The sequence below is a fragment of the Salvia splendens genome, chromosome 17 (assembly GCF_004379255.2).
Source record: "Salvia splendens isolate huo1 chromosome 17, SspV2, whole genome shotgun sequence".
In the NCBI taxonomy this organism is placed as follows: domain Eukaryota; kingdom Viridiplantae; phylum Streptophyta; class Magnoliopsida; order Lamiales; family Lamiaceae; genus Salvia; species Salvia splendens.
In genome coordinates, this window is record NC_056048.1 from 20,618,129 (window position 1) to 20,635,718 (window position 17,590).

Genomic DNA, 17,590 nt, shown 5'->3' on the forward strand with positions numbered 1-17,590 from the left:
TGATTTTAGTTTTAGATATCTTCAATATGAAAAATTGCATCTTTAGCTTCTCCAAGAAAAGACAGTTCAACAATTCCAATGGCAGGATATTAAACAATCTAACATATCTCTATAAATGCTCTCACACTGAATTTCCTCAATCTAAAAAATAAAAGATGATTGATGAATGAAGAAAGTTGAGATTCTGTATATAGCTGGACACCTGTTTGCCTTTTTTTCTCCTCAAGTTTTTTCATGATCATGTAAATTGGATCACTATTTATCTCATTCACTTGATTGATGCTTAGAAACGATACTCTCAACACTTGAAAATCCAACACATTTATTATTGAACTAAAAAAAGATACAAAGTTTATTAAACAAGAAAACCAAATCAGACAAAGAGCATATGACAGTGAATCAAACATAGGCATCTGGGTTGTGAATGAGGAAAGCTTCAACAGCCTTGTACATTCCCAACACCCTCTCTTTCCCTGCCTTCACTTCCTCCTCTTTCAGGCTGAACTCCCCGGCAGTGTAGTACTTGCTCGTCACCTTGGAAACCGACCCCCCATCGCCCGACTCCTCCAACTTAACCTCGTACGTTATCTTCTCTAACTTCTCCGCCAAAGCATCTCCTTCCACCAACGTGTAGCAATAAGTCAGTGTCTTCTCGTCCAGTTCGTCCACACGGTATTTCACACACTTGAGAGGGCTACCTGCACGCCCGTGCTTAAACTTGATTACCTAAGCAATCTACCACTACTAATACATAGGGAAAAACAAGAACACGAAAACTGACCTTCAGCGAAGTTGATCTGCTTGATGCTCCCAGCACCTCCGTCGCCTTGTGTGATCTCAATGTTTTTTATAGCCTGTGGTAGGAGCTTTGGGATCAAATTGTGGGAATCAACGATCGAGGCCTTGAAGATCCTCGATGGGGTAATTGGGGAAGTGTATTCATCACAAAATGTGGTCACACCCATGATTCTTGTATAACTGAATGAAGGATTTCTTTTATGACTTATTTGGGATGAGTGAGTGTGTGTGAGAAAGAAGATAGAGAAAGCAAGTGTATTTATATGTGCAATTTTGAGTTCTTGAATGATTCCAAATTTTGTCTTTAAACTGCAGACGGCCAAACTTATACTATTATTACTCAAAAAAAAAAGTTTAAAACAGATTTTATGCAATTTAAAGTACCAAATCTGCACATGTAAGACAAAAAAAGAGCATATCTTGAGCTTTGCTCAATTCCAAACACAAATTAAAGCTTTAGAATAAACATTATCTTCATTACACACAGAGTTGTGGGCATCTGATTTTCCGATTTTGTGATTCTGGATGGATGTTGATACATAATTGTCCAATGAGCATGTTAGGCTGTCACTGAATATATGAGCATATTTGGAGAAATTGTTCACGTGGAACACAAAGCAGGTATGTTAGTCTCTACTCTCTACATCACTGTAGTATGCTATGATTTTGGTGTTTTTTAGTTTCCAGAAGAGGTTTTTATGAAGGTTGAACTTGTTTGCTTTTCGTCATATATTTTGTTTCAGTGCCGCGTAGAATTCAGATTTCAATGTAACTAATCTTGAATCTATCTGTAAAATCATGATTTCAGTGCCAAATAGGCTCCCATCCATGATCAGATATAGAAGAAAATGCCGATCATCTGTCAGTATAATATAAGGCATACTTTCTATTTCTCGACCTGCAGAAATTGGATATCTCAGTTTCACTAACTATATGCAATAATATACTACCAAAAAGAACTATATACCGTATACGCCATAATCTGCGTATTTGACCAAATTTATCCTAAATGGAACTTGTAGAGATGCCCAACAAGTCTATTAGTGCTTGTGAAGAATGTGCTAACCTCAGTAGTCTACCATTTGAGTTTGAAATAGTAACTCAGTAGAGATAAGACTCTATTATTTAGCATTGACAAACAAAATCCATTATCATAGCATATAACACAACAATGTTGATAAAACATAGGGGATCATTTTCTACATGATATTACAAAGTTAGGTACAAGTGCAAACACATTGAACTGGTCTCTAGGAACATTTCTAACTTGCAAGTTACCGGAATTTATTATCAGTATGATGGAGTACAATTTTTACTATGTAAATGCTTGCCATGTATGAATATCAGAGCTCAAGAAGAGGAATTTGCTTTTCTTCCATCTTCTAATTCCTAATCTCCACCTAACTCAATACTCATCTCACTTTTCTAAATTTAAAAAAAACATAGATGAATCTGGGGGGGGGGCAATTCATGAAACTCGAAGATTAAAAAAAAAGTAAATTACAAAAACATTAGCAGCAATTGACAATTCATGAAGCTCGCAGACTAATCTTCACTTACCTTATGATTATTCTAGATACAAACACCACAAATTAGGAAATATGTTACGCAATTAGATTTTAGATAGGTTGGAATGAAAAGCACAAAACTAAGAGAGCAGGTAACGGAGTAAGTATCAAGATAAAGAAGGAAGAGCAGCATTACCACGGAGATCCCAGACAGGACTTCAACGTTGGCGAGGGAGAGAGCGGCCAAGGAATCGCCAATCTCTCTAGTGACATCCTGTATCTCCTTGACAATGTGCCTGCATTTTACTCTAGCAATTGTTTACTCCTTGAAAATGGATATGTACCTGGATATATGTGCTACGATTGTTTACTCTAGCAAGCACAAATTAAACTTCTTCATCGCTAAAATCATCATCATCCATGTTAACGACGGAGGAAAGAGTCGCAGCCCAAGTCTGCATACCATCCAGAGCATCCCTCTTCCTCGTCTGCTCGAGCTTTTCCAGAGCGCTCTTTGGAACTCCACATTTCAAGAGAATGATCCCGAGCGACTTGAACGTGGAGTCATCGGGCATGACACGAGACTCTAGCATCTCACAGAAGGTAGCTACAGCCTCCTTGTACCTTCCATCAGAAGCATAGAATCCAAGCACAAGATTATAAGTAAGCAGCTCTGTCATGAGACCTAATTCTCTCATCTTTCTTGCAATCCAAAAAGCTTCCACGAATCTCCCGTTCCTTTTATACATGGACAACATCATAGCATGTGTGAACTCATTCGCCTCTCCAATTTGCTCCAACCTCTTGAATATCTTCTCCGCCTCTACCACCATCGAATGCTCACTGTAGAGGTCAATCATGCATTTCAAGGAGTAGACATCAAGCCCACCCGCCTCCAGCGACTGAAGGGTCCTGCACATCTCCTCCGCTTCTCTCAAGTATCCCACCTTCGTGTACAGCTTGATTAATGACTTGCATATGACCGGATTCATAGACAAACCTTGGTTTTCCATGGTACGGACATAGTATGTCGCCTCATCCACACTCCCAGTGTCTGCAAATGCATTTATAAGGACTCCATAAACGATTATATCAGGCTTCACGTCATGAGAAATCATCTCCTCGTACAACTCAACTGCCATGTCTACACGGCCTAACTTTGCATAGCAAGAGATGACTGCACAATACGGGACACAATCAATCACAAGCCCTGCCTCCTGCATTCTCCTAAGATAGACTATCGCAATTTCTGGCATATCCGCGCTAGCAAGCATTTGCACAAGAGAATTATATCCACATAAATCAGCAACCAACCCATGTTTCCCCATGCTATCAAACAAGGAGCAAGCCTGCTCGAGTTTCCCCCCGATACCATATGCTTTGATCATAACATTAAACTCGAGAACAGTCAGTTTCTGAACTTGCACACAGCAGTCAAACACTTTCTCAGCTAGTGAAACATACCCTCTCTGGCCATAAGCATCAATGTTTGCAGAATAGCACTCGGAAGTCATCCCTCCTCCACGGTGAAACCTCTGAAACCACAACCACGACTCGTCAAGCAAGCCTGCTTCTATATACATTCTTGTCAAGGATGACTGAGTAAACTCATCAATCTCCAATCCTCTCTCATCCATCTCTAAGACCAGCGCCTCTGCCTCGTTAACCATATGCCTAATCGCGTAGGCATACAAGAGAGTACGATAGCTGACAGGATCGGGGTCAAGAGATGCTGCCTTCATCTTCTTCCAGTATCTTGCTGCAGATTCTATGTCATTGTGCTTAGTATGAAGTGATATGAGAATATTATAGGTTCGTGTATCGGGGCAACATTTAGCACTCTCCATTCTACCCATCAGGGAAGCAACCTCATCAAGCTGCCCATTGTTACCATACATGTGAATCATAGTGTTAAAAGTCACTGTGTTAGGAGATAAACCTTTCTGCACCATCTCCTCGAACATCTTACTTGCTTCCTTTAGTTTCCCGGCTTTCCCATACGTATCAATCAACGTATTGTACGTGTAAGAACCAACATTGGCATCTGTTTTACTCTTCCATCTACGCCCCTCAATCGAAGAGTTTCCCCGTGACCACTTCTTGAAGAAATCCTCAGCAGCCGCGAAATCCCCTGCTTTCTTATACATCTGCACCACAATCCCCGCGGTCACCTCATCCGGCTCCATTCTACGCTTTTTCATGAGCTCCAACCACCTCATTGCGACGTCCCTACGCCCTCCTTTGCAGTACACATCAATGAGAGTCCCATAGGTGGAGTTGATGGGATCAACCCCGCTCTTCGCCATCTCATCCCACAGCCACTCAACCTCGCTCCACTGTCGCGCCTTTCCTAGAAGGCGAAGCATTATGTTGTAGTGGATGACATTCACTTCGTAGCAGCCTTTCCTTTTGAACCACTCGAAAATCTCCATCGCCCTCTCCCACCCTGACTGCTCCTTCAGCAATATGCTCCTCTCCTTGTTTGTAAGCGTCGCCTCCCACGCTTTCAACGCTTCGTCCAAGTCGCTTATCCTCTCCAAAGCATCCAACATTGCGGGAATACTGCCGCCGTACCTTCCCCATTTCGTCGAACACATGGTCTGCATCCCCTCAACCACATTTTCCCGCCTAATCCCTTCACCGTTTTTACTGCAATTCAGCTTTTCTTTCCTAAAAACCCTATTACGACCAGGCAATTCCTCCGCCACACCATTGACCCTATTTGAATTGTGGGAAATCTCTTCTTCTTTCTGAGGAATCCCATTTCTGCCATTAAAGACACCTCCTTTTCTCTCGATTCTTTCACGAGGGCCTTTGAAAAATCCATTTTTCTTGAACAACCGAACGCCGCCAGGGCACTGAAGCTTTTGCCTCTCTTTTACTGCGTCGCTGGGTTTGTGGGAGGGTGGAGCGACGGAGATGCCGACGTTTGGCGAAGTGGTTTTTGTGGAACTGAATATGCGCAGGCAGCTCGCGTCGGAGTACTGAAACCGTACAAACATTTTTTCGCAGGGTTTAGGAGAAAAAAGGTAGAGTCTTGATATTCTGATTTTGTGATTGCAGACTTGCAGTATAGCAGGTATGGTTCTGCTTGGATTCCGGGACGACAGAGATGCCGGTAACAGTCCTGCTAGCGCGAAGAGAAAACATCCAATTAGGACAAATAACGTCCAATTTAATCAATTTTGATATAATATGGAGTGAATCTAACCTTTTATTTCAGGAATTTTGATGTTGGGAGGTTAGGCATGAAGATGAGTTTTTTTCTTTTTTGTAGAGGAAGGAGGGTGTTTGCAGCGCGCAGACTAGCGACAGAGGTGATGGTCGCCGGCGGTGACGAGGGCAGAGGGGAGGGGTTGCAGACTTACAGCGAGAGAGAGAGAGAAAGAGAAAAGAGGGTGCCGGCGTGAGTTGACGGCCGGCTGGAGGAATTGTCGACGGAGATGGAAGATGGTGCGCCGCCTGCTTTCCTTTTGTGTAGGATTAGGGATCATTTGAGAGGAATAAAATGAAATTGGGTTGAAATTTGGGCCACTTCTGCAACTAATGAGTTGGGCTGTTCTCTATTTCATCTATACATATATAAAAGTTGAGTTTTGGGACATTTTGAATAGCTATTTTATGTAAAGAATGTAAATGCAATTAAGAAAAATTATTAAATGGCCTTTCATTTTTAACCCATTTAATTTCCGTAACTGTCACTATTTTTAGGCATTTCTTTTGAATAGCTATTTTATGTAAAGGATGTAAATGCAATTAAGAAAAAATATTAAATGGCATTTCATTTTTAACCCATTTAATTTTCGTAACTGTCACTATTTTCAGGCATTTCTTAAAATTATTTTGGCTAAACAATATGGTGCGGGAGTTTTAAAATAAATTCAGCCTAACATTTGTAACTGGCATAATTATTTTAAGTATAAATTTGTGAATGTTATACGCAATATAGTTTCTTCATATGTTTGACTTATTATCATATTTATATTTATTTATTATCATTATAAGCAATGTATAAATGGTTACACTAATTAAGGAGTAATATAATAAGTGCTGTGTAATTTAATCATAATAAACGCCGCTGAACGGTTACAATTAATAATATTATAAATATATAATAAATAGGTATTGGAATTAGTTGTTACTGTTACACTGATCAGATGAGTTGTATAGTATAGTATAGTAGTAGTATAATTTATTATTAATTAATGGAATAAAGTCAAACATTGTTTAGTCCACAAATTCGTATATTACATATTTAATGGAATTAGCGTTACACTAATTTGTAACCACCGCATCATTAGAAACGTACTAAAAATGATTGAAAAAGATTCTTTATATATTTTGACTATAAATATGTGCCATATATAAGCTTATTACTCACTTCCTCATTGACTTCTCAAGTAGAATTTGTAATTTGTAATATGCAACCTGCATAACTTCATCAATCATCAAAGTTCTATGTGTTTTTGTTTGAAAAGACCAATCTTGAAGACAAGTCAAACGTGTCAGCTTAGAATGCATTTTTCATGACCGCATAATAGGTGTTTTGTCATTTCATATAGCTTTGTTTTCCAATATAATAGTGTATTTCATTGCTTTTATATGATTATGGTGGATCTTGCTATAAAGCAGGATATTGAGAAGTTGCAATATTGTCGGGATATTTCTAGAGTATGTAGGAGAAACGACGAAACTTAAAATGTTTTTAGTAGAATATTTTATGCTTGATTGAATTTGTTGTTCATACCTATTTTAATTTGAGTTAGGTATCATCAGATATTTATACTGATTTCGAGATATTTGTTAGGATCCAATTTTAGATTATTGGTGATGCTCCATGTATATTTTTTTGGATATTATTAAATTAATAGTTAATAAATTCAAATGTGTTATAAAGTTAATTATTACTCCCTCCATTTAATAAAAATATACATCTTTTGATTGCACATGAGGTTTTAATCTACAAGTGGTAAAGTAAGATAGATTAAGAGGAAAAATAAATAAAGTATTATTAATGGAGAATGAGTCTCATCTTATTAAGAGAAGATTTTTCAAAATTAAAAAGTGTATATTTCTTGTGAGACGGAAGGGGTAGTGCATTTAAAATTACATTTATTGCAAATGAATTCAATATGACAATTATTTAGTGTTATTTTCAGATATATTGATCATTTGGTAAATAATTCACTAATTTAACTAATGTTACATTTTTGTTACAATTTTTCATTCATCAATAATTTAGCATAAGTGGTTTGAACTTTTTGACATCTTAAATATGTGTATACAATTGTACATTTAAATTGGTTTATGTATTTATGATTTTAAATTCTCAAATAATGTAATTATATCTGATTTTAAGTAATTAATTCAAAATGTGAATTCACTGTGATAAAATTAACTGTGATGAGTAAAAAATGGTAATAACAATTAAATATGTGTATTTTTTGGACATTTTCAAAATTCATAATAAAATAATAATCTATACATATATAAAAGAGGAGTTTTGGCGTTATTTACAAAACTGCCATTTTAATTTAAAAAATATAAATTTATTAGAAATAGTTTTTGTTAATAAATTTGTCTATCTTCATTGGCAGTTTCAGAAAATGATCATAATCTTAATTAAGCTAACGTTACATTATTTAAAAGGTCAATTTAATCAATCGACATTATTTGAAAGGTCTAAACAATTACTACTATTGATTTAAGTTTTAATAGTGGACATACTAAAAGTCAGTCTGGGAAGAATACCAAATGATATAAAGATCTTCTATAAATACCTTCTGAAAAATTCGTTACCGGCTAAATGATATTAAGTTACAATGGAAGTCAATTACTTATTATTGTATTTCATTCCACCTTTGTATATTTATGGAAATACCATTTTAGTTAAAAATTAATACGATTAAAGATACAATGACTGATTAAATGTAAAACGTATGATAAGGAGAATTCTAATTGTAACTAATAACGTATTTCTTTAATAAATGGAAGACAATGACCATTGGAATTAAATTTAATTCAATAAAACCGAATAATATGAGTAGTGGTTGACCTTCTACTTACATTTGGTTCATATTCAAAAAAATTCCATTGAGACCGGTTAAAAATTTCTATGTCATTTTATTACTACTTTAATTTATAATAAATTAAATTGGAATCACTAAGAGTCAACAGAGAAGAATATAAAAGGAATTAGAATGCCAAAAGCTACTAAATTTTCTATAAATACCAATTATGTTAATTAAAATTGTAATGACCGTGGTGGAAAAAAAGTGCTGTGATTCTCATGTGTTGCCGCCGCAGACGTACTATCGTCGTCATGAACTGAAGGTTTCACAGACAAGTACATATTATTATGCATATTTCAATATGCATAATAATATTTTTTTTATTTTATGATAATTAGGCGAAGCGGAAGTGAGAAAGTTTATGAAAATTAATACTAATACATATCTCCATATAATTGAGATGAAGGTAATGGTTTAGATCCAGGGTTCAATGTTTAGCGTTTAGGGTTTATGATTAATGGTTTAGGGTTCAAGTGTATCGAGCCATTCTAATTGATCTCAAATCTAGAAGCTAATAGGGTTTAGGGTTTAGTATTTATGGTTTAGAGTTCAAAGTTTAGTGTTTATGGTTTAGGATTCAAATGTGTCGATCGAGCCACTCTTATTGATCCAAAACTCTCTTTTATATATGTATAGATCTGCACAAAAATTTTAAAAATAAACAGAATGTCATCATGTTTTTTAATTAAATTTGCACTTTCTTGATATAAGCATATAATCAGATTTATAGCCAAGATTCAGGTAAAAAACCTCTATTATCAGTAAGGATTATCAAGTAGGCCGACCCAATGTAAGATATCGAATACATATCTAAAACCCCCAAAATAGAATAAGTGATCAACAAAGTAAAATTGATCTGGGACGGAGGGTGAATTTTATTGATATATGACTCATTTGTTGGTCATGATGAGTATATTTTAAAGTTAAGGGTTTAGGATTTAGGTTTCAAGGTTTGGGTTTTTAGTGTATAGGGTCACTATATTGCAATGAAATGAAGCTCGACTAGGAAATGTCTCACCAGTGCAATCTTAAATTATTGCAACGTAAACTTGCTCCTACAGTTATAACTCAACGATTAATTCATATTTTCACAGAATTAAAAAAGTGATTTAATTTTTAGTCTGATATTGAAATGTTAAGACAGTTTATTAAAATGTCAACACAAATATGTGTTAAAATTTTAATGTGATCGTATTGACATTTTAAAGAAAAGTTAGTATTTAGACGCACTCTTGTGCCCATGTGCGGTTAATGTGATTGAAAAAGTATAATCCAAAGTAAGAGGATGTCGAATATTCTTTTGTTTATCATTTCACAAAATTTATTTCGCATAATGAAATAAATATGAAGAAATTAAAATGACTCGTGCATCGCACGGGCGTGATACTAGTTTACAGTAAAATTGAAAATTCGTAAATTGCTGAGAAATAGCAGAAAACGGTGAAGACGGATAAAAATAGAATAATACTACCTTCCTCCCGTAATAGGAGTCACATTTATTATGAGCACGAGTTTTAAGAAATGTAAAGAAAACTGAATTGAATAAGTTAGTGAACTAAGGGTCCCACTTAATGGGGTGTAATCCATTGCTAAATTGTTAACCCGTCAACGTAGTTTATTAAAAATGTCAATACGATGATACTGAAATGTCAACATAAACTTAAGTTGATATTTTAATATATTGTGTTGACATTAATATTTAAATGTCAACATAGTTTATTAAAATGTCAACACATATATTAATGTCAACATAGTTTATTAAAATGTCAACACAAATATGTGTTGACATTTTAACGTGATCGTGTTGATATTTTTAATACACTACGTTGATGAGTTAGCAAGTTAGCAATTTAAGAAAAGTTAGCATTATAACGCACCCCCGACTTATATATATTAGTTTTATAATAAATTATGAGTGGAATAAGTTGATGGAATGTGGAGCTTACTTATCATTTATGGTAAAAATGAAACGTGACTCTTATTGTCAGATGAACTAAAATGACAAAATGTGATTCTTATTGGAATGAGGTAGTACTATATAATTATATTATTCCAGTAACCTTTTTAAGTGTTGATTGCTGTTAAAATAAAACTAACTTACATTTTGTTCAATTTAATTCTTTATTTTACTTCGCACTACTACTATTTAGCATTGCACCTTTAATTCTTTTTAGAGCTCTTTTTTGTTAATATTCAATTTTCTTTCTTCTTTTCTCTTCAATTTTAATTAAATTATGCAAAACTTTATTTTTTTTAATCTTCACTTTATCCTCTGTAATATTTTATTCTTCTACACTCACGAAATAAAAAAGTATAAAATTTCGTGTTGAATAGGAAACGCTCCACTTAGATTGGAACTAGGGCTGACAATTTTCGACACGACACGATAATCCGACACTAATCCGTACGAAATTATTGGGTTTGGATCAAGCCTTATTGGGTTCGTGTCCTTATCAGGTTGACCCGTTAAGAACCCGATAATTTCGGATTGAGTTCAGGTTGGATGCAGGTTGGATACGGATAACCCCATTAAGAAATATTATTATTATTATTAAAAAAATATATTTTACTTTAATTTTTAAATTTATTGTAATTCAGGTTTAAATCATATAAAACAAATTTTAATCGTGTAAATTAGGTTGAAAATTAAGGTTTGATTGTGTAACATTAGATTTAATCGTGTAATATTAGGTTATAATCATGTAATATCAGGTTTGGGTCGTTATCGTGTCGTGTCGTGTCGTGTCAACCCAATTTATATCGTGTCGTTAACGGGTTTGTGTCGGATGCGGGTCGTGTTCGGGTTTGAAGGTAGCAGGTTGGGTTCGTGTTCGGGTTTAAAGTTTTCTTAACATGTCGGATTCGGGTTAGGCCTTAATGGGTTGGGTTGTTATCAGGTTAACCCGATAACAACCCAATCTGCACGATTTGCCACCCCTAATTGGGACCTTATATTAATTTTTTTTAAGTGTACATAATGATATTATATCTTATTTCTACTTAATTATCTTATTTTAGTTAACGCGTACTCTTGAATCCTTAGTCTCACATCTTTTTCTTGAATCCTTAGTCTCACATCTTTTTCTTTGTTAGTATTTGTTTTATTTTTTTTACTCCACCCATATCAGAAATTAAAACTGTATATAATCATTTGCTAAATATGAAATGTTTTATTTAAAGTGGGTTGAGAGAAATACATTTCTCATTTTGTTATTACTTTAATGTTTTTAATTGTTCTTTTAAAATTATTAATACTTAGTGTAATTAACGCATATTTTTACCTATAAATATCATTATATTATCTTCCTTCTCCTTTGTTTAATCTACTTATTTGAAAAATCTTATGTCCACGGGTGATAACACTAGTACTAACCTAAAGTGTAAGTTGGGTTAAAAATGAGTAGATGACTGTATTTTTTTTTATTTCGTTAATGACCGTCAATATATAGGCTACATGCCAGACAATTTATCGGGACCTGGTAGGCAGAGAATTGTGAAAAAAGAGGTGGGCTGACTAAAATGAATTCTTGTATTCATCTAATGAGTGCAGCGGAATTAGCATACAAGAATAATAGATCTAGATTCATAATCATATTGCAAGTTGAGCATGTAAAACACAACAGAACTAAATCTTACCTGTTCTGTTGTTTTCTTCTACGATTGAATCCTGCAAGTTGAATCCACTACTATCGAGGTCCACGTGCAATCCAATCCGATGCAGGAACTATCCCGGTACAATTGCTCCGTAGAAGAATGCTAGGAATTCTCTCTATAAAGCTTTATGTATTTTCTCTCTACTGTTACGCTATTTGTCATGCCCCACAATGGAGAATGAATAACAATTAAATAGATGAAGAGTCACTAGGGTTCCATGATTGTTGGGCTTATGGACTAATATAATTATAGCTCAACTATAATTACTTAATCCATATTAATCTAATTCTAGCCCATTTCCTTTCAATCTTCCACTTGGACTAGCATTAGATATAATACGCAGTTCCAACTTTATACCTTTGAGAGGATCAAAATACAGATATAGTGTGACCCTTTACGCCCTCATTATCGACGACGATCTAATCGAAGTCTGCACAAAACTCCTAGACTGCGTTGGCAGCGTAACTCGATATATGAAGGACATTTACGTGAATTTGGTAAACAAGCCTTTACATAAAGTTTATAGTAATATCATTTCATTCACGAACCACCCGATTGAGCCTAAGATTTGTTATGTGTCATCCAAATAGCTCAATCACTTTATCTCATCTTTATTAAATGACTCATTCGATCATATTCAATTACTTTAATCGAATATATATTTGCATTGGCCAATGACTTAGTGGTCAAGTAATATAGAGAATTTGAGTGTTCTCTCGAAATTCTCATCGATGAATGAATCGCATTCTTGGCTCAACTACCATTTTCATTTATCTTATGATATACCCAACACAGGTCTGTGTCTCAATCCTCCTTTGGGAGGCAAAACGTTGGACAAGATCAAAGCACACCATTCAACAAACAAAATGTGTAATGACCTCAAATCCAATGACTATAACATACTTCATGTACTAATAAACTGTAGACACTTAACAAAACAGTTTAATAGTAGGGTATACCAATACTCTCCAAAGTATACCATGTTAGGGTTTTGTATACTAGAAATCACCTTTCGAGTGATTGGATACTGTAAAACTCTAATTGTTATTTTCCAATATATGCAACAGATTATTTTTTGTCATAATGTTGTTATGTTTTACATTTAATGGTTGTTTATTGCATATTTAAATGTATAAGCAAACGTAACAAAGTCTAAGTCTTTGTTTTAGTAGACCGGTTGTGGGCGTCGTCCAATTTAAGGTAACACGGTCAGTTCTAAACAAAGAAAAAATAAGAATTTCACAACCTAGATAGCCCTAGACTACCTATCGCGAAAGGTTGCAATGTCAGTCCGATTATTTCTAAGCCTTATTGAAATAAGATGACGTTGGTGTGGTATAGCACTGAATGGATCTAACAGCAAGACGAGTCTTTGTGCTATCTACTGAAAGACGAGGTCTTGATAATTAATTTCTTAATCAATGTACGTTAGCATTGAGCATACGATATTGAGTATCTACTACTTTGACTTACCAAAGGTGCGGGTTTTTCGTCACCCAACGATCCAGGTATATTGGGTAGTGGTGATCAATAACTAGCGGTGCTAGGATAGCCATTACGTTGAATCGTGCGCGAGGAGAGTCTCGTTTGATAACATCCACAAGAGAAGCTCGAAACAAAGTTTTATTATTCGGAACCTAGCTAGTTAGAGTTTAATTACTCTATGAATAATAAATAAGAGTTTCTTGCTAAGTCCACTCTTGGAGATTAAAATATGTTAATTAATTAAGTCCATAGCAGATAATAATTAATTAATGGTTGTTTCTATCTTAAGCGCGGGAAATAAATTAAATGCAATTAAAGGAAACCCGGAATACTTATAATTTCGGATTTGGAAGGCAGTGCAATATTACTTCTGTAGTGGCTGCTTGTAATATTCCAATATAAGCTTATATTAAATTGTGGGTTCAATTTAATTAGTAAAAAGCTAATTGGGTGAGGCCTGATCCAAATTCTTCCTTAGATCCCTGACTGGGCCCAATATGTGACTTATATAAATAGGAGAATAAAGGAGACAGAAAATACACTTTTTTTCTATCAAAATTTTCGTCCCCCCTCTAGAGAGAGAGAGTTCGAAATTTGTGCTTCCTCCGTGAGCAGTTTCTGTCTTCGTTATTCAAGTCCTAGTACGTTGGTGAGATTTGCCCACACAAATATCAGCGTATAGTCCGGGACACCAGTCAGAAGGTCCGAGGTCTAGTACTGAAGATCTTCACGTGGAGAAGACGCAAGCTATCTTCGATTCTTGATCGAATCAACGACGTAATTTGGCTAACTCCGTAGTATGCATGTTTTAGGGATTTTATATTCTAAAGCATGATTTTAATTCAAGTTATGAGCATGATACATGTGATAATTACGCGAATAGAATTTGTCTAAATAATCTGCTAAATAGATCAAATTTATCTGATCGGTAATTTATGCACGCTTCCGCTGCCAACCCCTTCAATTGGTATCAGAGCCAGGTTTTGGCTCTGATTATTTGGATTTAAATTTCACGAAATTCATGTATGCATGTGTTATTTGGTTATGAAGCATGTTCTTGGTGTTTTTGTTTATTTATTATGCATGTTAAACTCAAGAACTATCGAATCAAAGAACTTGAATTACTCGATCGTACGAGACGTGCGATCCGTCGGCGCTCGCGCCGAGGTGGATCGCGCCACGCACGATCGGGAGAGGGTTGTCGATTGAGTGGGAGCTGAGGGATCGTGGTCACGAGGCGACGCGCAGATGAGCGTGGGCTCGTGCACTCCGCCGGTCAAGACCGCAAACCAAGCCAGAACCCGCGTCGAGATCGAAACGACGGAAGGTGTGGTACGGCAGTTCGACTGAGAACATGCCGAGGTGCCGAGCCACCAAGCCGAGAACTCTAGGCGGAAGGGTCGAGAGGGATGGCGGCGCTGGCCGAGAGCAGCCGCGCTGTCGGGCGAGCTGCTGGCCGGGAGCGCGCGCCACCCAGAGCATCGGATAGGCCGAGACGGGGTCCGAGCTGGCCGGGAGCAGGCGCGCCACCATGCGCTCTGCTGGCCAAGAGCTCGAGCCGCCCGACGGAACGCTGGCCGAGACGCGTCTGCACCCGACGGTCGAGACGACCGAGATGGGCGCTCGCCGCTGGCCGAGACGCGGCGACACCCGATGGCTCGACGGGCCGAGACGCTGCGTGCGTCGTGTTCCGACGACGAACTCGTCGGATCTTCGTCGTTCATCATTCGTGCAAACCTCGTACGATGAGATAACGATGAAGGATTATTTTAATGATTATTTAATTATTTTATTAAAAGATATCATTAAAATATTATTATTTAATGGAAATAAAATCTTTTTGGAAGATTTGTCTAGATTTTAGGAATATTTTTATTATTATCTATATCTATGGAAATAAATAATATTATTTTATTCCTAGATGATATAGATGAGAATAATTTAATAGTTTCCTAATATTTATCTAGACTTTAGGAATATTTTTATTATTTTCTATATCTATGGAAATAAATAATATTATTTTGATTCCTAGATGATATAGATGAGAATAATTTATAGTTTCCTAATATTTATATATCTAGGAACCTAAAAAGGATAGATATGTATGAATACATTAAATAATGTCTTCCTAATCTTGAACATGGAATTAATTTGAATTTAATTTTTCATGTCTTATTAAGAATTAAATAATTTATTTATTTTAGACATATCTTATAGTAGACATGGATAAGAATTATATTCTAGAACAATAATTTCCTAAAGAAAGATACCAATTAATAAAAGATTTAATTATCCAGCAAATTAAGTACCAACAGAATTTAATTAAGCCTTAAACTGCCTCAAGGCTAAGGATAATTAAAGAAAAACCATAACCCAAAATATCTAAGCTATAATTACGAACTCAATGTTTGTATATGGTCTCCACCAATTGGTCTGCAATTTATGAAGCTTTTTTCTAATATTATCGCCACCTGCACTATGGAGACAATAATCCTAAGAAATAGCAAGTCCATATGGCGGACTTCTCAAATATAAATGGTATAAACTAGAATGTGGTTTCCAATATTATCGCCACCGGCTCTGTGGGGACAATAATCCTAAGAAACTATGAGATTCAGAAGTCCACACAGGATTTATGAGAGAGCTTGATCTTGTTAGCAGCACATAAGCATTGTTATGGGAGTGTGTTGTAGAAATGAGATTCTGTAATGCTAAATTCGGTGGTCTTGCTTAGGCAACATTAGGCGGCCATGCCACTCTGTGGCCTCTGGACTATTCGTCGGTGTTGTGACCAGTAAAATTGTAAGATTTTAATGCGTATTGACTTCCTCTGGAGGTTACAAAATTTTAATTTTACAGTTACAAGATTTTGAAAAGTTTTATGGTTAATCTAATCAAATTTCTTACATAAGTTTATGACAAATAGTAAAATACTTTGTTTTGCAGTGCAATTCAAATCGTCACAATGTCGTTCAATCCTCTTTCTGCAATTCTCAAAGAAAACAAACTCGAGGGCCAAAATTACATAGAATGGAAACAAAATTTGGACATCGTTCTTACAGCTGAAGAGTACAACTTTGTGCTCACAACCCCGCGACCTCCAGTACCGGCGGCTAACGCTGCGATAGGACTCAGAGATGCACATAGAAAGTGGCATAAGGCGAATGAGATGGCTAAGTGCCACATGTTGGCATCTATGTCTTCAGTACTCAAGCATCAACATTCTGCCATGGAAACTGCCACTGAGATTATGCAGAATCTCAAGAATCTTTTTGGTACTCAGAATCGAACGGCTAAGTCTCAAGCCTTTCGGAGTATCATATCGAAGACAATGAAGGAGGGCTCGTCTGTGAGGGACCATGTCCTCGAGATGATGGGCCACCTAAACCAGATTGAGGTCTTGGGAGGGACGATCGATCCCGAGTCCCAAGTGACAATCATCCTTCAAAGTCTTCCCCCCAGCTTCCAGCAGTTCAAGCTCAACTTTGAGATGAACAAAAGGAATTACACCTTGGCAGAGCTGTTGACTGAACTTTAGTCGGCAGAGGACCTCATGGTTCAGGCTAAGGCTGCCATGATGACTTCGGCGCCTCGTTCCTCTGGCTTCAAGCCTAGCAAAGGAAAAAGGCAGCCACCGAACTCAGAATCGGGCAAAGTGGCTAAGGGAAAGAAGAAGAAAAGGGCAAATAAGAAGCCCTCGGGGAAGTGTTTCAAGTGTGGTGAGAAGGGGCATTGGAAGCCAGACTGTCCTAAAAGGGGCAAGGCTACAGGTATGCACCAAGCTCTAGTAGTCGAGTCATGTTTGGCTTCGACATCTACTTGCACTTGGGTTATTGACACATGAGCTACTGATCATATTTGTTTTGATCCTGAGTTAATGCAGGTGACAAGACGGCTACATGATCGTGAGATCGAAGTCCAGCTGGGCGACGCTACCAACGTGGCGGCCGTTGCAGTGGGAGACATTTATTTGCGTTTTAGTAGTGATAGATTTTTTAATTTGAAGAATGTTTTGTTGATACCTTCTTTTAGAAGAAATTTAATTTTAGTTTCTAAATTGGTTTTTGATGGATA

The 17,590-nt window shown here is 36.4% G+C and overlaps 2 protein-coding genes across 2 annotated transcripts; both read right to left on the bottom strand.

Annotated features, from left to right (window-relative positions):
* Positions 1-399: 399 nt before the first annotated feature.
* Positions 400-965, bottom strand: LOC121774445 (major allergen Pru ar 1-like). The gene is made up of 2 exons (XM_042171320.1): positions 782-965; positions 400-698 (listed from the first exon to the last, which is right to left on the bottom strand). The coding sequence occupies exons 1-2, from the start codon at positions 963-965 to the stop codon at positions 400-402; spliced, it is 483 nt and encodes a 160-aa protein (XP_042027254.1).
* On the bottom strand, positions 634-5,837 carry LOC121773771 (pentatricopeptide repeat-containing protein At3g23020-like). Its single transcript, XM_042170689.1, has 4 exons — positions 5,518-5,837; positions 2,503-5,433; positions 782-854; positions 634-698 (listed from the first exon to the last, which is right to left on the bottom strand). The coding sequence occupies exon 2, from the start codon at positions 5,306-5,308 to the stop codon at positions 2,693-2,695; it is 2,616 nt and encodes an 871-aa protein (XP_042026623.1). The 5' UTR covers positions 5,309-5,433; positions 5,518-5,837; the 3' UTR covers positions 634-698; positions 782-854; positions 2,503-2,692.
* Between the last annotated feature and the right edge of the window lie 11,753 nt (positions 5,838-17,590).